This window comes from Strix aluco, chromosome 17, assembly GCF_031877795.1.
Source record: "Strix aluco isolate bStrAlu1 chromosome 17, bStrAlu1.hap1, whole genome shotgun sequence".
NCBI lineage: Eukaryota > Metazoa > Chordata > Aves > Strigiformes > Strigidae > Strix > Strix aluco.
The window spans coordinates 2,718,844-2,742,654 of NC_133947.1; the positions used below are offsets into that span (position 1 = coordinate 2,718,844).

General features: G+C 45.2%; 1 protein-coding gene across 1 annotated transcript in view; it reads right to left on the reverse strand.

Annotated features, from left to right (window-relative positions):
• Window positions 1–23,811, reverse strand: part of COL20A1 (collagen type XX alpha 1 chain) — a 52,751-nt gene that overhangs the window by 17,305 nt on the left and 11,635 nt on the right. Inside the window, exons 8-23 of the mRNA XM_074842921.1 lie at window positions 23,603–23,722; window positions 23,257–23,421; window positions 21,525–21,689; window positions 20,063–20,235; window positions 19,273–19,402; window positions 18,609–18,754; window positions 16,648–16,771; window positions 16,034–16,173; window positions 15,284–15,413; window positions 14,613–14,755; window positions 13,366–13,498; window positions 7,030–7,172; window positions 6,243–6,372; window positions 5,887–5,943; window positions 3,156–3,194; window positions 1,049–1,187 (exon numbers count right to left, since the gene is read on the reverse strand). Coding sequence (XP_074699022.1) covers window positions 1,049–1,187; window positions 3,156–3,194; window positions 5,887–5,943; window positions 6,243–6,372; window positions 7,030–7,172; window positions 13,366–13,498; window positions 14,613–14,755; window positions 15,284–15,413; window positions 16,034–16,173; window positions 16,648–16,771; window positions 18,609–18,754; window positions 19,273–19,402; window positions 20,063–20,235; window positions 21,525–21,689; window positions 23,257–23,421; window positions 23,603–23,722 — 2,077 coding nt within the window. The remainder of the gene's footprint in view (window positions 1–1,048; window positions 1,188–3,155; window positions 3,195–5,886; window positions 5,944–6,242; window positions 6,373–7,029; window positions 7,173–13,365; window positions 13,499–14,612; window positions 14,756–15,283; window positions 15,414–16,033; window positions 16,174–16,647; window positions 16,772–18,608; window positions 18,755–19,272; window positions 19,403–20,062; window positions 20,236–21,524; window positions 21,690–23,256; window positions 23,422–23,602; window positions 23,723–23,811) is intronic.

Below are 23,811 nucleotides of genomic sequence, written 5' to 3' on the forward strand. Positions count from 1 at the left end.
TGTGAGGCAACAAGGAAGGTCGAATTGGTTATGCCTGAAATACATCTGTAATTTGAAACAGGACACATTTGCATGGGCATATACACAACTCATCAAGCATCTTTTCAGGACTGATTCATAAATAATGCCAGGTTCTCTCTCTGTTTCTGAAGGGGTAATGTCCTTGGAAAGGCATATATACCAGCTGAACAAAAGGATTTGCCCATAATTTTCTGAGTATTTAAACCAAAGAGTTCTCTGAATCTCCCCCACTCTGTTTACTCTAAGAAGCTTTGCTTCTTTAACTGAGATTAAACTGAGCCAGTGCCTCGGTAATTAGGCTTTAAACAAAGTAGCACTGAATGTCAGGAGTCAGACCATTCCTGATTTATAGTTGTAAAAAATGAGTGAGGTCATGGGAGCTGCCTGGCCCGCTTGAGACCCTGTGGAGAAGCCTCGTACACAATGAAACAGGGTCAAGTCACAACCCAGAGTCAGTGATTATTCCCTCTCATCAATAAGGACCAAGCTGCAGAGAGCAGCTATGGGACAAATATTTTCTAAAACAAAGATCTGTCTTCAACCAGAGGTGCTGGGAGAAGGGATTGAAGATGAAAACGTGACCTCAAACTGCCATCACTGAGGTGCACGTGGTTGTGGACAGAGTGCCTAAAGAATTGTGCAGTGTCCATACATGACACAATCCTTATGTCCATCACAGCATCTAACACTGCTGGAAAAAGTGATTTTGTAAAAAGGAAAAATCTCACTAAAAATGTTTGGCTGCATAAAAAAATATAATTAATATGCGTATTGTGTCCTCTTAACTTCTGCATGACTTATTCCATACTTATCTTGAGGAAAATCAGAAGTTAATTTCTTAATATATTAAGGAAAAACACTCTGGCATTCTTGTCAGTCTACCTATGGCTTGATTCAGCTCATCATATTTATCATTTCATTTTGAAGTTGCCAGTGGGACTGCATCACAAATCAGCGATCTGCCCTCGCTGTAAGCACAGCTAATGGAAGCTATGGAAGATGACACCGGTCGCAGCTCCGCTCCCACCTGGTTCTCTGGGTGAGCTGAGTGTCCCTGAACAGGGTGAAGGTACGGGAACCGCTGAACACGAATGGCTCCATCGCTACGCCTTTAACGGAGGCGTATTCCTTCTCTACTAAGCCAAAAGCTTCCATCATATCAAATCCTGGAACAGACAAAGAAAAACAGAAAAATAAGTGATGAGAAAAGAGTGAAGAGCGGGTGGAATTAGCCTCTAGCTAGCACGGAGAAGGCAATAGTAGAAATGACATAGCAACATGACACCAGCAAGGCTGTGCAAATTCACTAGAAACCTGGAGTGTACTCCACAAGTGGCAGCCAAGGGGAATAGTTTGTGTTTGTATCCTCTGTACACATTTTCTCTAATCTCCTCCTCTTGGAGGAGAGTAGACTAAAGATGGACACTTTCACAATTGTGTTTTCAAATCTTCAGAATGAAAAACAAATGAGAAAGAAGTTACTCCAACAACTTCTCCTTTTCAACCAGATGCAAAAATATTATCTTCAAAAGCCATGGAATCAGTCCAGTAATTGCTAGCAGGGAGGAAGAATTATTTCTGCTCTGAAATGCCTTATATGTAGGAGTCAGAAAAATTAGGGAAGAACTTTAAAATATGAGCATTTCCATTTCTCTCTATTTTCACGAGACACCCAGGGGTGACCTGCCTCGTGTGGTCTACAGAGATTCTCCCAGCATCTCTGACATCTCCTCCCTGGCTTGCGCAGTTTCATCTCGCTCTCCCAGCTCACCATCAAAGCTCCAAGTAATTTTCTCATTTCAGTTTTCTGTTCAATAAAACAAGATCTTGCAATTAGGATTCTTTTTTTTTAATTTATCTGAGTTTGCAGTAGGCTGGGATGAAGGAGATATCTTGTTCTTTAGCAAATGGAAAGGCTACAACTTCATTCCAACGCAGTGCTTTCAGTCTGGATTCCCTCACCCCTTCACCATTTGCAGTCTTCTGCAGTTTCTTGGTTTGAGTTTTTATTTCGCCTGGGGGTTGGTCCAGTGTGTTTCGTTTGGTTTTTTTTTTTTTTTTTTAATCCCTTCATTTCCCAACAGTACTAGGGAGCTTGCCAAAAGAAATGACCTACTTGAGAACCATTTATCTCTGATATGGAGCTTCTGGCACTGGAACTTCCTTTAAAACATGCAGGAAATATTGCAGTGTAAAGACTGAAAATAAGGCTTGAGTCACAATTATAAACATATTGCAATGTAATCATATGATTATCATATCATGAATCTGCCATGTAATGGTTTCAGTGAGATGCTAAGGAAGTAGGCTACTCCTGCCACCTTTGTCAAGCAGAAGAGGGAGAGGTCAACATTTGTTGTGGCTTTATGATTTGATTGCTTTGGCTTCTGCATCCCTAGACAGGGCAACAGCACTGAAAGCCCCCCCAGGCGGGGATGCACATCCCCGTGAGCTGCAAGGGTCAGGGGAGGGAGCTGAGCAAAGGTGAAGTGGCTCAGCCATGGAGTAACAGCAGAGTTGAGAACTGAAGCCAGTTTCTCAGTCTCACCCACCCACAAAGCTCTCTGGGAAGGAGGTGATATCACTTTATAAGCAGAACTAACTGCTTCCTAAGTAACAAACACACACAGCAACCCCAACTGCATGAACAGCTGTTACAGCTGAGACAGGAGAAATGGGAACTTGCTACCCTGGCAAAGTCCGTACGGCCTGACCGCAGAGAGCTCTGTGGGCATCTATACCTCCTCCAGAGGATACAAAGGTGATCTTGGTGACAGACTGACAGTTTTTCTTAAGGAGCCTATGTGAGTTAGGAATTGAAATCCTCTTGATATTCAACAGCCGTTTCAAGCCTAGCTTCCTTAAGGCCAGTGAAAATCCCAGCATTAAGCACTAAGAGCCGAGAGCATGAACTGGTGGAACAGCAGGGGCATACCAATTCAGTTAATGCAGAATATCCTTCTACCTGAGAAGGAATATTTTCTTATTTTGGTTCTCAGACTTCACCCCTTCCCCTCAGCACAGGGAAACCATTTCCTCCCTGCTCAGCTCTTGCATATTTCTCACAAGCCAAGGCCAGGTAGTGTCCTCACATTCACAGCCCAGCACCTCTGGGGCTTGATGTGCTACTGTACCTCGTACGGAGCCTTTGGGAGAGCTGATGGTGGGGCAGGCTGTGAGAAGAAAATAAAAGGGAAAACTGGTTAGGGAAAAAAAAGACAGCAGAGGATTATGGAAGCAAAATGAACACAGTTCCTCTAGGCAGAGCAATGGAAAAACACAGCAAAACTTAGAATATTCTACAGCTTAATTCAGAGCCTGGCCTTTAACCTGGATTTTATATATATATATATATGGAGAAAGAGAGAAATTTGTGTTTATGCGGTACGAAACAATATGAAATACAAGGGAACATCATGTTCTGCAAGTTTCTCTTTAAAAACAGACATCAAACCACGAATTTTTATTTTTAAACAGTGCTTTAACTGCAACATGTGCCTTAATGGTGTTGTAAAATAAAGCAAGCTATCTGCAGTCCCAAATTTTGTACCTGAAACTCAAAATACACACAGCAAAAATATATATCTCAACCTGAGAGTTTGGCTTTTGAACTCTTTAGGGAAACACAAAGAGTTTTGACAATTTTGCAGTTTGCTTTTCAGAAATTCCCTTGATGAATCCTTTAATATGCCACAGGACTGAAAGAAAAACCAGAGAATAACAGGCGGGAACGTGAAGCTGGAACACGAAGCACAATGGTTATAAGCACTCTCTATTTAAAAGGCTCAGGTAAGGGAGTGTTTTAGAAAACAGTGCACGAATGCTACTTTCCATTATCTGCTGCTGTGTAAATCCCAGGCCATGGATGCCAGATGGAGCTGGGACAAAGGGAATGCTTGATGCAAAATGAGAAATGTCCCTGAAAATCAAGGACACTTGACAAGATGGGCTATTTCATAAATGGTTTTCTAGGTCATCAGTATAATAGAATCTAGCAGATCATTGTATTGAGGCTCTGTTATAGCGTTGCTGTTGCTATTCCTGCATCAATGCCATTTCATACCTCATCAGAAAAGCAGGGCTTCCAATTTTCCACACCTAACTTCTGTAAAATGTGTAAAAAATTTAAAGGGGGTGACTTACCCTCCCCAAGGCACCTGAGATTCCTAAGTCTATAGGAGTTTCAAAGCCATTCTTCATGATCAAGACATACATCAAAGAAAGGGCACCCAAACCTATGACTTTGATGGTCATGGGACTGATGAAGCCAGAAGTTAAAACACAAAGACTCACAAGTTGCCATGACATCCATTATTTGACCTGATGCATAGTTTTACACATACATACCATAATTCCTGTAGAACTGAGTATAAAACTATTGAAGGGATCTATGGAAATCAGTTAAATTTGACCCTGAAAACCATCTCTCTGAGCTTGACCAGCCCCTGGTTTTGGAGCAATCTCCTGCATCCAGGAAGATCTGATGTTTGTCTACAAGCTATACACTGCTCTTTCCCTTCCCTTTCCAGAAACCGATTAGCTTCCCAAATGAGAAGCATTGCTCAGAATTGAAGCGTGATGAAGAAAAAAAATAAAAAAAAAATCCCCCCAAAGTCGTATGAACAGGCTATAAACTTGCCTGTTCACCAGATATCTGACTTTCTTGCTTGGGAGTCAGGAAGCTCCTTCTGACCCTTGCCCAGACCCCAGGGTTCCTCTGCTGATGTCCTCACCTCCTTCCCAGGCTGGAGGCACTCGGATTGCTCACAGCTCTTTGATCTGGCGATGCTCAGCTTAGACGAAGAGTATCAGAGTCAAGGGTAAGGATCCCTGCCACTGTCAGTTTGCACTTCTGCTTTGAAGAATTTTACCTAGACTTTCCAGCCTAAGATTCCTGCTATCTTGTTGTTCTCTTTGTTTTTTGTTTTTCTCCCCAAGTCCCAGCCAAATACAGTTATTCACTGTACAATAAAAATTCTCTCCTGCGTCAGACCATTTCTCTCCATAATTTGGTTACATTTCAATATTGGAGTCTTTTACTGCACATCCAACAGTTTTGCCAGCATTATTACATATAGTTTCCACTTCAAAAGAAGTTACTTTATGAAACATACAGAATTTAATATTTCTTCTATTGTCTTTTCAAGTATCATAGCCAAACAGCTATATTAAATTCTACAAGGTGACTTATCAACCTTATGGGAGGATCATTTTCTGTTTGAAATTTCACAGGACTTTTCCACTGTGGTCTGAACACCTGTAGATTTCCTCAATAAGCCACTTGAAAACTTAGTCTGATATGTTCTTTGCTGGGTATAAACTAAAATTTTCTCATCTAATTTGCTTCATTTTTCTGTCGTGGCTTCCCTCAATACATTTTAAAAGTGAAGTATTGTTTAGGATAATTTCAAATAGACAGGAAAGGCCAACACTGCCATGATACCTGTATTCTAATATTTACTTCTTAACAACTTTTTATAAACCTATTAATTCAACATTTCTCACTAATCTATTTCATAGTTTGGTTTATATCAGCTTTGAGAGCACATGCTCATTAAATTTAATAAGGGCCTTTACAGGGAACTTTAAATTAAAATGTGTCATCATTCACTTTGCTCCATTTTGGTCAAGTTGTACAGAGATCGTCTAAAAATACTATCACTCTCTTTACTAAGTGAGTCTGATTTTAAGAAGTTGTGTGGTTTCTGGCTGTCCTTGGACAATCCCCAGAGGTATCTGTCAAGAAATGACATATCCACTGCTGCCACTGAGCCCACACTGCGGTTTGTTACGGCGGGGGGGCAGGGACCAAAACAAAACAAAAAAACACCAAACCAAAGCAAGACTTTATAGAAGACGATTTACCCTCTGTTTTAGATGGAATGAATCCTCGTATTGAAGGGAATTTAGACAACACAGGAGCTGAAAGAGAAAGCAATGCATGCGTGAGCTCTGTTATTCAGGGCCGCGATGCCTGGCTCAAGACCTGGATGGTCACCAGCCCTTCCCAGTCATCCTGGAATTGCCAATAATGCACAGGAGTGCAGAAATTGGGGCAGGATTTTCCCTTTTCAAGGCTGGTAGTCTACCCTGCTGAGCAAAACCCTGGCCTTGGCCACAGCCCAGTACAAGCAAGGACATTGCTGCCCCGATAGAGATTGCCTCAAGACTGATAGATGGAAGTTTATGAAGAACATGCACGTTCTGACCAATACACTTACCTGTCCGTCCTGTTGTGGACGTGATCTCACTCTCTCCCGTGTAGTGGATGGCAGAAACAACCACCTTGTAGGCTCGATCAGGCAGCAGAGACTGCAGGGTCACGCTGCTGCTTTTGCCAGAAGCCATGATCTACAACGGGGTGGAAAAAGAGCCCAACATTTGGGCAGGCTTCCTGTTATGGCTCTTACTCACACCCCAGAGTTACCGGAGGGGTTCTAGAGGTGAGTCCTGGGACAGTGGGGCTCAGGGCAGCATCCCTGTTTAGTTCAGGCAACAGTGAGAGCAAGCTGAGGAAGCCTGGCTCTGCGTTGACATTGGACTAGCTGTGTCCAGGGGAAGAACATTTCCCTGTGTAAAGACCCCAATATTCCCCATGAAAATGCAGCAAAATGCCTTATAATGTGGTAGCCAGTCTGGGTTTGAGTAGAAAATGTGCATTTTAAAAGGTTAATGTTTAACCTCCCTAAGTCAGAGGGGCAGTAGGTTTATCCTCTAACCCCTCTGCCTCTGAGAATTCCCCACCGCCGTTCAGGTTGGGCAGAAAGCTGAGTTATTAGCAGCTTTGATGGACACAAATATCTAAATCACAGAGAAGCCTGGAGGTCCTCTTCACAAAGCAACACATCAGCAAGTCAGCAGAAGAGATTTGGTTTTGTAGTCCTGTGAACCAGCAGGTAAACCTTCTGGTAAACCCAACTGGAGCGAGCAGTGTTCCCCTGGGCATGAAATTGTCCCCATGTCCCTCTGGTCCAGTGCCAGTCACCTACAAAGGAGCTGGAGACTTACTGTTTGCTGGGCACCGGCATCAGAAACAGGGTTGTAGGTGATTTTGTAGTGCTGTATGCGGCCCTCGGGGGGTGTCCAGTGGACCTGGAGGCTGGTGGGTGTCTCGGAGTCAATGAAGAGGTTGGTGGGTGGGCTCCGGGAATCTGCAACGGGGATTAAAGGTGAACAGCATAAAAAGCAGGTGGTAACATCTATAAACAGGGCCAGCAGCACTTGCTTCCAAGCCCATTTCTGAACGCTTCAGTGTGCTGCTGTGCTGTTAACCAATGCTCAGAGCAGCAGCAGCCACGTTGGGGACTGGGCAAGAGAGGAAACAGAACCTGGAGGGATGAGGATTGCCTGAGTACAACTCAAGCATTCAACAATTCAAATCCCAGGACGTGGAAAAATATCTTGGAAGGAGGGAGGAGTCCTGGAAGCACAAGGAAAAGAGAACTTTTGCATACGACACAGACAAACACCAACGGATACCCTTCATAGAGACCCGAGCCACAGCTGAATTTCATTAAAGATCTGGAGACACACTGGACAAACAGCTTTATTGCCAATTAAACCTGGATCACACAAAGTTAATCCATCATAATTTCTAATATTTTCCAGCTTCTTCTTTCTGTTTTAAAATTATTCTAAATAACCCCAGAGCAGCCAGCACACAACAGTTCTGTCTAGTGCTTCTCACACCAACACCCACAGCCTCGAGGAGGGGATCATGTACAGTGCCTGAGCTACTCTCCCTTTTCTGGCCCTGCACTGCAATGTATGGATGTATCCCAAATAGGTGATGGGCTGAGCCATGAACAGCCAGAAAAGGGTTTGCCAGAGACAAAAGCTGCGCAATTTTTAATTATGTAAATGCATTTCTTTCCCTGGGGTCCTGCTGTGTAGTAAACTGGACTTGACAAGAGAGGCTGTTATGCTGGAGTGATTTCTCTGGCCAGGGCTTGAGAGTTAGTAAGAGAAAGGCAGAGAGGGCTAAATCCATCCACTGTTCAAACAAGGGGCCCAAGAACATGGGATCATCTACTTCTAGAGCTTGATTCCAAGCAGTGTCTTGCTCTGCATAGATGCATGTGCCTGGCCTTGAACTCACGCTGGTGTGAAAACAGAAGTCTTAGAGAAAAAGAAGCATTTTATTCAGAAGAGACTAAAAATGATGGGTGAGCCCTAAAGACAGCCAAGGACACACCCCCAGACTACAAGATTTCTGCTCTGCAATTTTACCTGTGAGGCTCTTCTGTCCACCCAGCAAAGTTCTAGGGTAACCTTCAAGCACAGGTTGAATGAAGATCATTTGCAACTTCATTGATCCTCCCTCCCTTTTCTGTATAAAATGACCTTACTTTTACTGATTGCTAGCAGCTGAATCAGGCTGGAGGCTGTTGCTGTGCATCACCACAAGGTAAAGTGGAGAAGAAAACAAGTGTAGGAGGTAAAGTCACTTCAACAGCTCTATTATTAGTGCTGTGCTATTCGTCTGCATCTTTGCTGGCTGCGCTGGTTATTTCCTTCCGCTGAGGTAAGTGGAGGCTCTGTTTAAGTGAACTTTAACAGGAAAGTTAGGGAAAGTCTTCTGAGTTGGGCTTATTCTGGAAAGCCCCCAGGCCCTGCAGAATTTGAAGGCATAGATCTGACAGCCAGAGGAAAGGTCACCTCCTGAAGCTGCCCAGGAGGATAGAAGCATCTCTGACACAGAGGACACTGTCTGTGTCTTTGATTACCTCTTGAACCTCTGCTCCTCCATAGGAGGGATCCCAGTCTGCTTGCTCTCAGGTCTAACCAGCATGACAGGCACATTTTCAAATAAGAGTAAAACCGTGGAGTCCACTCCATTAAAATACTCATCTGCAATGATTATACAGGTCATGTTTCTTCCCTCACTGCCATGGGTTGAAGTTTCTTCCCCACATTTCAATTCCCTTTATTTCCAATGTATGCTGTTCTAGGAAGAGCTCATTGAGGAGCTGGGTAAAGGACTTGAAGACATTTATCAGCCCCAGGCTGGAGATGCTGCTGGCACAGCTTAGCTAGAGAAGTGGGACACATAAACACTTTGTAATGCACTTCAGTGCAAAGTCATCGAGGGTGGCTCAGCCCAGCTTCAACAGCAGTTCCCATCCAAACTGCTCTCTTATTCTTCACACAGAAGAGGATGAGACACATTCGTGTGCTCTGTCCTGGTGACAAAAAACTTCCAAGAGACACTCTCTGAGCAGATGGGGAGAGGTAACATTGCCAAGTTTGTGAAGAAGGTCTTCTCGAGTCCACATTTACTGATTTTTGTCTTATCTTGCCTAAGCTGAGGGACTTCTTTCAGGGCCCCACGTCTGTGGTTCTTATGCTGATGGACCACCAGACCACATGGGTCTGGTCCATTTGTCCCTCTGCCTGGAAAAGCCCATATTAGCAAACAACTGAGATTCAGAAACACAGGTCAGATATGGTGGCTTAACCTGTAACCATTGCTCCTCATAACTGAGCCTGGGACACAATGCAACTTCACTTTAAACTCCTGGGTAGGATTTAAGCTAAGCTGGGTGAGGATGGTGAGCAGTACCTAAACATTTATGGTGACAGCATATTTCAACTGACAGCTTGAGTAACATGTTATACTGCTGAAATTCAGTTACATATAAAATATACCTTAAAGTGCTGCCCTTGCATACAGGTTCCCGAGTCATGTCACAGCCCTTTTGCTACAGGGGGAGTCCCTGTGTCACCATGGGCTGCTAACACGTCCTGCAACACTCATTCACATCACCACTGCCTCAGAGCCTCAATCCTGAAACACCGTGGCAGAGAGAGACTCCAATATCCCTGTCCTTCAGAACAAACAGGCGACTGTTTTATTTTGTTCAAGCTCTTTTTCCTCGGCCTGGATGAAAAAACTTCCCCTCAGTATAAAAGAGAGATCCCTGCGCTTCTCAGCGGGGTCAAGAGTCACCCCCCGTTCCAGCATCTTCCAAGGACCACTGCTCAGCATCATCTCCATGTTCCAGCAGCTTCCTCTCCCAAAGAGCATCTTCTGCACTCCCACTAACTTGCATGAAAGGTTTGTATCTGTTTGAAGTACCACTAAGGTTGTTTATTAATATGACAAATGATCTCTGTGTAGAGCCTTTGGACAAGGATAAGGACTTTGTTACAGCTGACAATTTATAGTAACATATGGAAAGGAGAGCTCTTAACCCAAATGAGACTTCAGTCTAAATATAACAGAGAGACAAGAAGAAACATCAGAGCCATGGATAAACACACGGTAACAATTTTGTTATCTGTGGGAAATGCATCACTGTGCTTTTGTTCCTGCTCTGCCTCTTCAGAAGTCTGCAGAGAAAGGTTTGTTTAACTGGGTTACTGAAAAATAATCCTAAACTTTTTCTTTTTTTCCCTAGTCGAGTAAGAATTGAAAAAATTCCACTTGCTCCATGCATTTTGCGACAACTAAAGCACTCCCTTTGGCACCAGGTTTTTGCTTAGGTTGCAGGCTCATATAAAAGTAAGGCAATGGCAGAGAAGGATGAGACTTATGGAAGGAGAGAGGTGGTTGTCAGCCCTCCCTCACTAGCACACAGCAGTGGGGTGGGGTACCCTCCTCCTAGAAGGATGCCCAGACCACCTAGCACTGGTGGTGAGAATGAAATTAAGGTATCATCTCATTTATGTTGCAATGATCTCTCTCCACGTAAATAGTTAAATATTCAAATAAATAATAATAATCTTTAAAAAAGACTGAGGGCCTGAGTTTTTCCAGCTACACATCTTAACTCCAAAAGGAAATTTTACTCCCTCTTGCTCTCTCTGAATATTTAATTACGCCATTACAACTTAAACACCAGGTGCTGAGCAAGATAAGAAGATAAGAAGTGACCTGCACCATATCACTCTCTCCAACTTTTGTTCCTTTTCTAGCTAAAGCTATTCACCCACTTTAAGCTGAGTTTGAAACAATTTTTCTTCCTACCAGGAAGAAGAGAAACCTCATCCCAAGCCTACCAAATGACACATCACAGTGATGAATGGGTTTGGTTTTTATAAAAGGAAGATGTTTCTGATGACCTGCTGTCTGTGAGGGACTGGTGTCTGCAGGGTCCCTTGAGCATAACCCATTTGGCCTTGAAATGGGTGTTTCAGGGGAGGAGGGAGGGATTAGTGGTCCTGAATAAAATGAACTTGGTGTTCTCACCTCACCCCCAGGGGAGGCACGTGGCTCCATTTCACAAAACCAGTATACAAAGAGGATTGATCTGACCTGGCATTTTTTTTCCCTTAACCTTCAAAGAAGAAAGTATTCCAGGGAGGATGAAGGACAGGGAAAGCAGCTTGTGTTACCAGCGCTTCCTGCTGAGTTTCACTTCAGCCACTGCCTTTAAACTTCAGTGTTTCTTGCAAATTCGACCAAGGCATTTTTAAGAAAATCTTCATTACTTGACCTATTCCTATATAAAGGGATGTTGCCAAGAAAGGAAAAGAGAAAAGCAATGATGAAAAGAAGGGTGGTTTCTCAGCCTCCTCTAACGTGTACTTTTGTTTTCATTCAGCACAGCCTGATCACTGCTGTTCACCAGATTGCAACCCAAAGTCTGCCATCCTGAGGAGAACTAGATTACATTCAGTGGGGTTTCAGCCCCCAGAATTTCTTTTTTATAATGAAAGTTAGGGTGTAGAGGGCTCAAAAGTCAAACCAAGGGCTTAGTTTTCCAGATAACGTAAGAGATTGCCATGCTCTAACTGAATGAGTTACCATTCACCAGCTCTGACATGTAGATTGACCCTGTTGGACATCCTAACCACTCGTAATTGCACAGCACAAGATGGTAGCTTTTGCTTGAAACAGTAAAGGTTTGAAGTATAACTGTATCCCAGAATTTCCCAGAGTGCTGCCTAGTGCCACATCTTCCCGTACATCACTGCACAAGCCTTATTCACTTTGCTGGCATCCACAGGTTTCCTCTGAACTGCCCAAGATCAGCACTGCCTCCTGGAAACCATCAGCCATCCCTTCTCCTGTGCCACTTCTCCCCTGTGGGCACTTCTTACTTTAAACATTAAAAAGAGTGAATCACCATCAAAGACATTGATTTCACATGCAAATATTGGCCCTGAGAAGCGTGTTCATGGCAGCACCCAGGCACTGACACTTGGGTTTGGCTGCCCAACTGCACATCTAATTTCTTCGAGTGTTTTGCTTTCTTCAATGCAGCATGGCAAAGTCTGACATCCCTAAGGCATCCTTGTTCAGAAAAAGGACAGCAGCTGACAAGCAAAAGTCAAATTGCCTTCTATGTCCCACTGGGGTGCCAACACCAGCAAGGACTGGCTTGTTCAAATATGCCTAGAAAGGCACCATCGCATATCATCTGCAGCGGGCTGAGAGCGCTCCTCAGGCATTTTGTAATTCATGGCTTAAAACATAGCCATTTGTTTTCTGAAGCCTCTAAACATCTCTAATTGCCCCTTTAGCATCATCTACCTGTAGAATGCTTTTTTGTTTGTTTGCTTGTTTCTCAGTATGCAGCTCCTAGGCACTTGCCTGAGGTACCTTTCTATAAACAAATGTTATTATTATTCATTATTAATAAAACCTGAGATTCTTATTCCAAGACTGCCATTTACTCTGAGCTTCATCAGCTCAACACCAGCCTAGACGAGTTTATTCTTCAAAGGAGGTTGAGAGCTGAGAGATGGAGGAGAGGACTGCTGCTGTTGAATGAACTGTATTCCGTTCACCACCAACAAAGCCATTTTACAGGCAATATTAATTAAGAGGACCTCTGGGAGCGCCACTTTTTAACCTCATATCCTGTCTGTACAAAGTGAGATTTAAATAATGCTTCCAAGACAGAGTCTGCCTGCAGGATTCTCTCTCATTTTTGTAAGTGCCCTCCGATGAAGCACAGCTCAGCACTGATGTAGCTGAAGAAATCCTCACCCTCCTTAACAGACAATATTTTACTAACAGGAAACATTCATTAGGCAGCAGAGTGACATGTTCAGCTGAACACCCTCTAGAAAGCCAATTCATTTGCATCAATACACCACACAGAAGCAGGGGGGTTGAAAGCGATGCATTCTACATGAAACACATTGCAACGGTATCAGATGCCTATAAAATACACCGGCCTGCTTGTGTTTGCCCAGCCTATTTTTCTCAGGACAAATTCAGAATACTTTAAGACAGAAGGCCAAACATCTCTAACTCCGTTGAGACATTCAGGTTTGGGTTTTCAGAGCTGGAGATGACCGTCTTTCTGAGCTGCTGCTCAGTGATGGGTTCTGAGGCATTCTGTGCCTGGTTTGTTATCCCTAGGCTGTGGATGCTGAGCATTGATCACTTACTGGTCCTGTGCTGAACAGAAACCGTGTCACTTCGAGCACCATCTTTATAATAGGCCCAGATGGATATTTTATAGTCCGTATTCTTCTGCAAGCCTGTCAGGACAGCAGTTGCCACATTTCCAGTGACGGAGAGCTGCAGCAGGGGAAGAAATGAGTCAGTCAAGTTCCCAGGCATCCCCAAGATAGTTCATGCCATCCAAGTGGTTGGCTCACAGATTGCCCGTAGGCACAAATGAGTTAGCACTGGGCTTTGGGGACAAAGTCTACTGTTGTGGGTTGCACATATCTAAGCAAAGGCAAAATTCCAGCCCTGATTAATGCACTGTAGATGCCCATGCATTGCTGCCCAGTTATATTCAACAGCTACTTCAGCACCACGCTGCAGTGCTCTGACACAAGGCAGTCAACCTGCCAGGAGCATGAAATCCCTTTGCTCAGTTTCCAGCTTTTAGGTGTGCTGGGGACAGAAGCCCCAATACACCCCTACTCCAGCCCAGGTGTGAAGCGTTGCATGAGAGGCTCGTGTATTTAAACCACCATTTAAACTGCACTCATACTGAAATTAGGGGCTGGAGATGGAAGAGGTCACCTGGTCCATCCCTGCCACTCCTGCACCAGCTCTGTCTCTGGCCGCTCTCCATTATGTGCTCCCCACGTGAACCTCATCCTTCTTGAAGAGCAGTATCCCAAAAGCAGACAGTGTTTACCAGCACTGAGGAAAGCAGAAGCTGCTTCACCTGCCTTAGAGGCGATACCTCTAGCTATAAATACTTGAGTATTACTTTTGTCTTTTCCATAACAATTTGACATTGTGGGTGGGTGATTCTCTGCAACCCCAGATCTTTTTTCTACTGAATTGTTTCTTAGCTATTTGTCGAACATCCTGTATACTTGTAGTTAATTATTCCTGCCTAAGCTTAATACTTTCTGCTTGTCCCTATTGAATTTCATCCTTGAGATTTTCCAGAACACTTCTGCAATCTTCCCAGAGCCTGCAGGACTCCATCCCACTGTCGCTCCTGCTTCCAGCACTCAAGGTGACTGCTCTACTGAACAGAGCCAGACCCAGGACAGACCTTGTCTTATTCCATAGGTTCCTTCGACTGGATGCTGAACTGTTTAATTGCTTGAGTGCGTTAACCTGAATAGTTTTACACCGCTCCATGCTAGTCTTGCAGGTAAGTTCAGAGCCATCAAGCAGGCACTAAGCCAACCCAGCCTCCCCAGAGCTGTGTGTGGGTCCATACCTCCTGAGGCTTCTCTCCACCAACTGTGCTCCATTTGATCTGATAGACAACCACATCGGAGGCAGCGACAGCTTCCCACTGCAGGCGAAGGCTGTTCCCGGAGAGCTCTGTGACCTTCAGTGCATGTGGCGGGGGGACCTTTACTGAGGGATGCAGAAGGAAAATGAGCTGAAGTGTGGGCACTGACAGCACCTTGCCAGAGCCAAGGTGGGGAGCAGATGGTTGGGGAGCAAAATATCAACCAGGCAGATGTCTGAGACCAGCCTGTCTTTCACTTCTTCAGACCCATATGACAACAGCCATCAGGACAGAGAGGGGTAAATTATTTTTAAAACCCTAATTAAGCAAGATTATCTCATTTGTGGAGAGGACACGAATCATGCCAGTATTGTAAAGGGGAGAAGACTAGGAGGGCTCTCAAGGACACAGAGGTTAGTGATATATCATCCTTTTTCTTCATTTACTTCCTTTCTTTATTCTTTCCATCTTATTTTAAACATAACACAGTTGGACATATTCCACATGCAAAGAACAACAGTCATCTGGGTTTTGTGCAAGGGTTTTGGCCACAAGCTGCTGGGACCAGTCTTCAAAACGTCCTGGTTCAGACACACATAAGCCAATTTTGTCACCTGTTACTGGGACCAAAACCAATTTTATTCCCTACTTACAGGTGGTAACATTGCCAGTAATTGGAAAGGAGTCCCCTTCATCATACGTAGATCTGACACTGATGAAGTATTGGGTGAGGGAGGACAAAGGTCTCAGGACAGTGGATGTTGCAGTGCCAGGAACCTCCACCTGCAGTGGAGGAGTTGTATGAGTATTGTATGAGAAAGGCTGAGAGGGTTGGGGTTGCTCAGCCTGGACAAGAGAAGGCTCCAGGGCGACCTTATTGCAGCCTTTTGATACTTAAAGGGGGTGTATAAGGAAGATGGGGACAGACTTTTTAGTAGGACCTGTTGCGATAGAAGAGGGGGTAGTGGTTTTAAACTAAAAGAGTAGATTCAGACCAGATATAAGGAAGAAATTTTTTACTGTGAGTGTGATGAAGCACTGGAACAGGTTGTCCAGAGAGATGGTAAATGCCCCATCTCTGGAAATATCCCAGGTCAGGTTGGAGGGGGCTCTGAGCAACCTGATCTAGGTGAAGATGTCCCTGCTCATTGCAGGGGGGTTGCACTAGATGGCCTTTAAAGGTCCCTTCCAACCCAAACCTATGATTCCATGATTTGTAGAGGAGCCTGGGTACAGCTGCAGAGGAGTTAGCACACGGGTGGCAATTGCATCAAAACTGCTCATTTCACAGTTAAAACACTGCCAGCAGATAAGCCCTCCCTGAACTATGCATCCGAAGGAGAACAAGGCAATATCTGACATCCCAAGTTTCTTTTCCTTCCACCAACCCCTTGAGGACTCACCTTCCCAGCGTTGCTCCCTCTGTTAGAAACATAGGTGACGTGGTGAGCTTTCACAGCCGGAGACGCAGCCTCCCAGCTGACTCGAACGGACGCGTGGCTGAGCTCAGAGAAGCTCAGGTATCTGGGAGGACTCAAGGCCACTGCAACAACAGTTAGTGACAGCACTCCGAGGTTTCACAGGCTGCACATTGACAACGCCACCGGTTGCCTCCTGCTGCTCCTAGATAACCCCACCTTGAACTAAGAGACTCATTCACCATGTGGGAAAATATTCTTTTTATGTCACAACCATACATGCCTCTGGGATGTCATGAAAGGATGCCTGGGCTTTAGGTGAAGAAACAACCAAATAATTCCCGTTTTCTTCCCAGACAACAAAGACCTTGGGGAACAGCTCTTTCAGCAGCCCTTTTTTACCAGGGGAAAATCACTCCTTTTTCACAGCTCACCATGTAATTAGAGATCCCCTCAGGGACCAATATTCACTTAAGATCAGCCAAGGAAGAGACAGCCTGTTTACAAGCCACATGCACAGTATGGGAAGCACCTCATTTAACACGTCTCTCCTGCCTTAAGGGTTTAATAACAACTCAGTAAGCAGCAGCAGCACTTACAGGTGGTTTCCTGGATGCTGGCTGGATCACTGGCATCTTCCCCATACATCGCGTACACCGCGACAGAGTACTCCGTGCTGGGCAACAGCCCGTGGAGCAGGACCTCAGGCTGGGACACCTTCACCTGCCAACAGAGAGATGTTTTGGGGCACCCTTCAACTCTAGGGTACCTGCCAATGCCCTCAACAGAACAAGACCTTACAGAGACACTGGCCAAAGTTCTTTTGGTTACACCAAGGGGATTTCTCCACTTTGGGACTTCACCACTTGGGTGGGTGCTCTACAGTGGTCAGTGCTTGGGCTCTCTTGTCCAGGACACCAAGCACCATGGAGGTACGCATCACCTTCTCCTACCCTGGTCTGCAGAGGCGTGAGTCTCTTACACAAAAATACTGCTGCTGTTGTTGTTCTGGGTTGGATCAGAGGCCCCTCACTACAAAAAGGACATTGAATGACTCTAGTGTGTCCAGAGAAGGGCAACAAAGCTGGTGCAGGGCCTGGAGCACAGGTCTGATGGGGAGCGGCTGAGGGAACTGGGGGGGTTTAGTCTGGAGAAGAGGAGGCTGAGGGGAGACCTCATGGCCCTCTCCAACTCCCTGAAAGGCGGGTGCAGAGAGGGGGGATGAACCAAGGAACCAGCGCCAGGCCAAGAGGGAATGGCCTCAAGCTGCGCCAGGGCAGGGTCAGACTGGCTCTTAGGAAGGATTTCTTTGCAGAAGGGGTTGTTGGGCGTTGGAATGGGCTGCCCAGGGCAGGGGGGGAGTCCCCATCCCTGGAGGGGTTGAAGAGTTGGGTTGACCCAGCGCTGAGGGATCTGGTGGAGAACGGTCAGTGTGAGGTTCATGGTTGGACCGGAGGATCTTCAAGGTCTTTTCCAACCCAGATGATTCTGATTCTGTGATTGTATGTGAGAGATGTGATCCCACTTTGCTCAGACACAGGGAAAGCTCTTGCAGAAGAGCTGCCTGCTGCGAGCAGACCCGTAGCAACTGGGCTGCTGCCACCTGCCGCTAACACAGCACGGCCACAGCTCTCCTCCAGCTTGCTCGCTGCAAAAATGCACCCCAGAGACTTTTAGGAGTCTGCACACAATGGAAAACGGTTTTATAAAAGGCAGGGAACATTGTAACGCTGGTTTTGCAGACATCCCGTAGCCTTAGAGCATTGCGCTCTTACAGTGAGTAGGTCAGGTTACTGCAGAAATGCTCTAATATGCTAAAATGCATTTTTAAATGTTGGTGTCTCTTTCAAATGTTCCAAAACTTAAAAAAAAAACCCCAAACCACAATTATGTGCTGAAAGCAGAGTACAAGCATTAATTGTTCTGTTTTGAAAACCATCCTGCAATTGCTCCTGCAGCTGTGCATGTGGGGTAGGAATCTGAGTCATAGAGGCAATAAATGTTCCCCCCACTTTTTTTTTTTTTTTTTAATTCATATCCTCAATCTACAGGTACTCAAGAGCCCATTAAAATGCACACGTGACTAAGGGTTCTTAGATGTTTTTAAGGATTTTCCATTCATCAAGCATTGTTTCATTCTTATGCGGTGTCGTAGGTCTGGTTTTAGAGGTCAGCAAAAACCGCCCTAACAAATTTTCAGTTAACATTTTAAGATAAACAGAGTAAAACATTTATGTACAGCCTCAAGGATCCAGCAGTTACACTTGGGGCTGCAAAGATGTGAGTTCAGTGCCTGGGTTTCCAGAGCCCCATGAGGCAGTCAGTTCTCTCCCTATGACTTTATTTCCCACGTGAAACCCTCACAGTTATAAATCGGTTTGAGATACGTCATTAAAAAATGAAACGCTTCCATGAAAGATGTTGCTGGCAATAATATTGACACTGTTTTGTTTTTTTTTTTTTTAAAACTCATGATACCAATTCACAAAGGTTAGAGCTAGAACTAAACTCAGACCAGTCAGAGAAAAAATGATACTGTCATTATTCTTATTAACTCTACCTCTGTCGTATAGTCCTCCGCTCCGTCGGGGGCTGCGGAGCAGAGCACCAGGTACTGCGTGGCTCCCTGGGCTGCCTTCCAGCTCAGCCTCATGCTGTTGTGGCTCAGCTCAGAGACACGCAGGGAGCGAGGGGAAGACAAAGGCACTGAAGGAAAAAACAAGGCAGAAAGATATCTTCAGTGTATGAAGTCTGAGACAGCTCAAACCCCAGAGGAGACCTGGCTTTGCAGCAGCTACTGCAGGCTGGTGGACATCTACCCCACGTCTAACACAGTGGAGCAGCCACCTCACAGATAATAGGTTTAATTCACTTGAATCCCAAGGATAAAAATGTGGCAGGGGGTTGCAAGATATTTCTAGCATGGTGCAAGATATTTCTAGCCATGTCAGGGTGAGCTCAACATAGTGGTCTCCTTTGCAGAGTGACGTAGGTGGAAAGGAACCCTTGAAGGCCTCTGGTACAACCTGCTGCTCAAAGCAGGGCCAAATCAGAGCAGGTTGCTCAGGGTCTTGTTTGGTCAAGTTCTGAACATCTCCATGGATGGAGATAGCTGTAGACAGACTGAACTTGAGGGAGGGGGGAAATTACAATGCCAGGCTCCAGTCTGAGACGATTGCAAAGAAAATAATGCATCAGCATAATTCTCTCTACTCACAACTTACATGTGGAGGTGACGCCTCTCAGCCCATCCCCAACAGCTGTGTCGTAAATAGGAAACACTGACACCAGATACTCTGTGTGGGAGGTCAAATTGGAAAGCCGCAAAGAGGAGACTGCTCCGTCCAAAACCGCCTGAAAGCACAAAGGAGAGCTGTCAAGACAGGGAGGTTCTAGCTGGTTTTCAGCAAATGAATGGCTGAACTGGCCTTTCCTAGCAAGCGTGGCTTCTTTGTGGGAGATCGGTGCACAGAAACATGAAGTCCAGTCGCCCTCTGAATTTTGGGCCAGCTAGCATCTCCCCAAAAGAGAGAGGTAAGAGGCACTAAGCATTCCTGTCCTCTAAGGCCGGGATCTGTGCAAACATCAAGCACAATACTCTAATCATGCTCTCACTGAAATCAATAGAAATCTATCATCAATTTGGATTTGCTTTTCTAAGTCATATCCATCACAGATGAGCATCCTTGGACAGCTCTGTGTACCTGAGTGTCCTCTGAGTCAAAACAGGTGCTTTAGGGAGGGGATAACACTGCATAAGAGAAAAATTTGCATTGGCACGGCTTGAAGTATTTCTCGCAAGATGACATTTATCTGATGTCCTCTTCCATCCTGTCATCCTATCAGCTGATCACATTTACACTCTGTGCATTTAATTTCATCCCTGGCTTTAGCTGATGTCCCACAGGAACTGTACCTCTACCCTCATCTTTTTGTCTACCCAAGTCTACTTAAATTCCCAGCCACCATCTGGAAGATACTGCAGTCTCAGATGTCCAGAGAAAGGTCTCTCACCTCTTTGGGAGTACCACCCTTAGATGGATAATACACAATCCGATATTTCTTTGGTGGTCTCAGAGGAGGACTCCAGGTCAAGTGCATGCTCTTAGAGGTCACAGCTGATATTTTAAGGTCAGTTGGGCTCAGCTGGGGACCCGTGTTCACAGGGATATCTTTCACAGTGCTGCCTAGGAATTAAAAACACAGTTACTTTCTTATATTCAGACTTCTCATGCCAAATATACTTTCTAGCTCATAAATGTGAGCGACATTTTTCAAATCAAGTTACAGTCTCCTTCCCTGTAGAAACTGTTCCAAACTGCTCTGAAATAAATATTTAAAAACTGGGCATACAGAGAACATAAATACTCCATAGAGAACAGGCTGTGTATTTTCCTGGGTGCTGGGAATATCTTTTCAACACAAGTCTGCATTTTTGCATATATCCAAAAGATGGCTTTCCTCATCATGAAAATTTGTCAAAATGAACAATAAGCTATTTTGGTTTCTTTTTTGAGCAGTCCATCTTTCTTTAGCCTAATCTGTACCTTTGAAAAATGTCTAATTATATCAAACATGAGCATTAAAATAAAAGTATGCTTGAAAGTTAGACTTTCCCATTCGCCTTAGGCCAATCTTAGATCAGAGAGAGATGGAAATACGTACATGATATTTCTCCTGAGGATCTAAGCTAACATCTGGAGTGGTTCTTCATTCTCTTGTGCATCGTACAAACTGCTCTCCAGCAAAGGAAAGAAAAAGGCTGTTTGGTTTTAACTTGAAAATGCCTTGGAGAGCCATCATTTAAAGTGTGGAGAAAAAAAGATGTGTTTAAATGTTTTATCATCTTCTTTTTGTACCTCCACATTTCCTCTGTACACTCTCCCCAATATATTCTCAAATTAGCTCTTCTGTTTTTTCTGCCTCTTCTTGGTCGGAAAAAACTCAGAAAAGGAGATGGCTACAACACATTTATCACACCATATGATAATGGAAGAGGGAAAAGAAGTCCCCTCTTCCCTACAACGGTAGTTGTTGTCATTAGGTGATCATATCCACCAAGAGTTATCCAACCTCCTGGTAGAAATGGCTGTTGCCTGTATTAGCTCACATGCCAACAGCAGATAACTAAACCAAGAGGATCAGAATGGAAACTTCTACAGGGAACATCTCTCCGTGACTTATTAGAGACAGCAGGGACTCTGCAGCAGAGTCAGAGTGGAAGAACGGCAACCGGAGGGTCTTGTAGAAGACAACAATCACAGGAGGAACTGGCCAACACATTGACATGGCAAGGACCATTGTCAGGCAGAAAGAGGGCTGAGCAAGGAGATCAGCACTGGAGAAGAAGTGTTAGGTGGTGCTGACAGGGTATTGGAGCTCATGGAGACACAGGTATGAGAAAGGGTCAATCCTGATGGCAAGTGCATAGTGAGCAGAAGGAAGCTCAGCCCTCACTGAGGAAGTTTCACATCACCTGCATTTTCCTTGTTGCTCTTCTCTTTGATCCTGGTGCAGAGGACCCGGGTGAGCCTGCCAATCAGAGAGCTCAGCAGCGGAAAATCCAGCACATTGTACACAGTGAGCTCCAGCGGCTCTGAGGCCACCTGCTTCAGCTCTGCCTCGTCCGCGTTCTTCACCCCTGCAACCAGAGCAGAGAACAAGAGTGAGAAAACCCCCCAGAGAGGAGCAGCTTCTGCCTCCTGCTTCTGTGCCATTTGTTCAGGGGCAGGATGGGTCCACCACCATCCTGCTCTCCAAGCAGAGCTTCCCAGTCCTTCCAGTGGGGTGGTGGTGTCTGAGAATGGCCTTGGGCTTTCCTGCAGCACCAGCCTCAGTCCAGCCTGGGAAGGGCTTCCAACTCTGTGGGCTCAGAAGGTCTTTTGTGGCCTGGAGACAGTTTAGTGAATCCTTCTTCTGTTTTCCTGCCTCCTCATCACTTGCAGTCTTTGCTACCAGAAAGGCAGATATTTTTCAGCCTAAGAGGCAGTTGGCATAAATGGGGGAATGAGTGAATGAATAAACAACAATTTTATATTTATGAGGTGCCAGGACTCCCCACAGAGAGCCTGTTGTTCATCAGAACATCACATTGCATTTCAAGAGTGTCGGAGATGAGCAAAAAGCAGACCATTTATTTAGCAGAACCTCACCATCAGAGCATTCTCCATCCCTATCCTTCCACTCCACATCTTCATTAACCCTCTGCAGACCAAGCCCCACAGCATACAACTTATTTTGCTTCCCAGTGTTAGATGCAAGGTCACCCTAGCATTGCCCAAGCAGTATCACTGCCAAATGGGGATCCCACTTGGTTTCTCAAGTCCAAGACCATTATCTTAACAGCTTTGCTGGCCTCCTTCCCCCTTGCTCTTGCAGTGAGAACCAAGGTGCTACTGAGGTTAATACTCAGGTCCTGTTGTCTAAGGGCCAAACAATGTGAGCTTCCTCTAACCAGAGTGGAAAGGCAAAGACCCCAGCCAGGAACAGATCTCCAAGTCATTTCAGGTACATGACGTTATTCTGTTGTGCTGCACAACATACAGCTGAGGCTCAGCAGCTCCACTCAGTCCATGAAAGGAATCACAGTGCCAGTCACTTAGCTGCATAACCCTATGCAATAAACCCTTGCTTGTCTCTTCCCAACATAAATTAATACTTGAAGTTTGGGGATTGCAATTTTAGGAGATTTTTCTATAACTTTATTGCTCATGTGTTAGTCTCTAGCAGGCTCATGTAGTCATCAAGGATAGAGCTGCCCAAGGCCATTTTGTGTCTCATTATTGCTGCCAGATAGTGAGGAGCAGATAACATTATTTAGAGAAATGGAAAGTTGTGAGAGGCAGTAATTATAAAGGAGGTCTCCTGCATTCCCCAATACAATGTTCTCTTGCCTAATTCCACAGCTGAGAATATTGTTCTCATGGCACAGGTCTCTGAGGCTGACAAAGGTTTTTAGACAGGAGGTGTGAAATCTCTCATGTGAATATTTTTTCTAAACAAACACAAAACCCTTTGAAGACATTGCCTATGCTGAACAAATGACTTAATTTTCATCTTAGACACAATGTAATGAGGTCTTACCCACTACCTTAGTTTTACAGCCTCAGTATGCTTCTACCAAAGTTGAGGGAACACAACCTTCAATTTGGAGAAGATCAAAAGTATGTTGGCTTTATCCTATGACTTATCGATGGCTGTGATCTTACCAATGGCAAATATGTCTATGCCCAGGTTTTTCAAGGTCTGAGCAGCCAGGTTGGCATCATCCTGGGATTTTCCATCAGTCAGGAGTATCACCAACTTCTCAGCCCCCAGCCGGGCACCAGCATCTGGTTTCAGATTCTTCTCCAGGACGTGGGTCAGTGCCAGACCTGGGGAGGAGCAGAGATGGATGGCGTGCTACAGCCTTGCCGACAACTGCCCCCCACCACCTTTACTCTTTTCTCTGCCCCCAGTGGCCTTGCTCCCCACAGAGGACGTCATCCCATGGGAACACCTTCCCCCACTGCAGCCACACAGATCATTTAGCAGAGACCTGTGAGATGGAGGTACCTGTAAAGGTGTTGCCGCCCTTGTACCGCAAATTCCTCATGGCCTCCAGCACCTGGTCCCTCGTAGAGTAAGCGCTCAGATCCCACTCTGTGCGGGGATCGCTGCTGTACTGGGACAGCCCTGGGGAAGGCAAGAGCTATCGGCATCATGCAAGCCGAGGTAAGCTGCAAGAGGAGACTTGTTCTGGGGGAGGCGGCTTGCCATGGGAG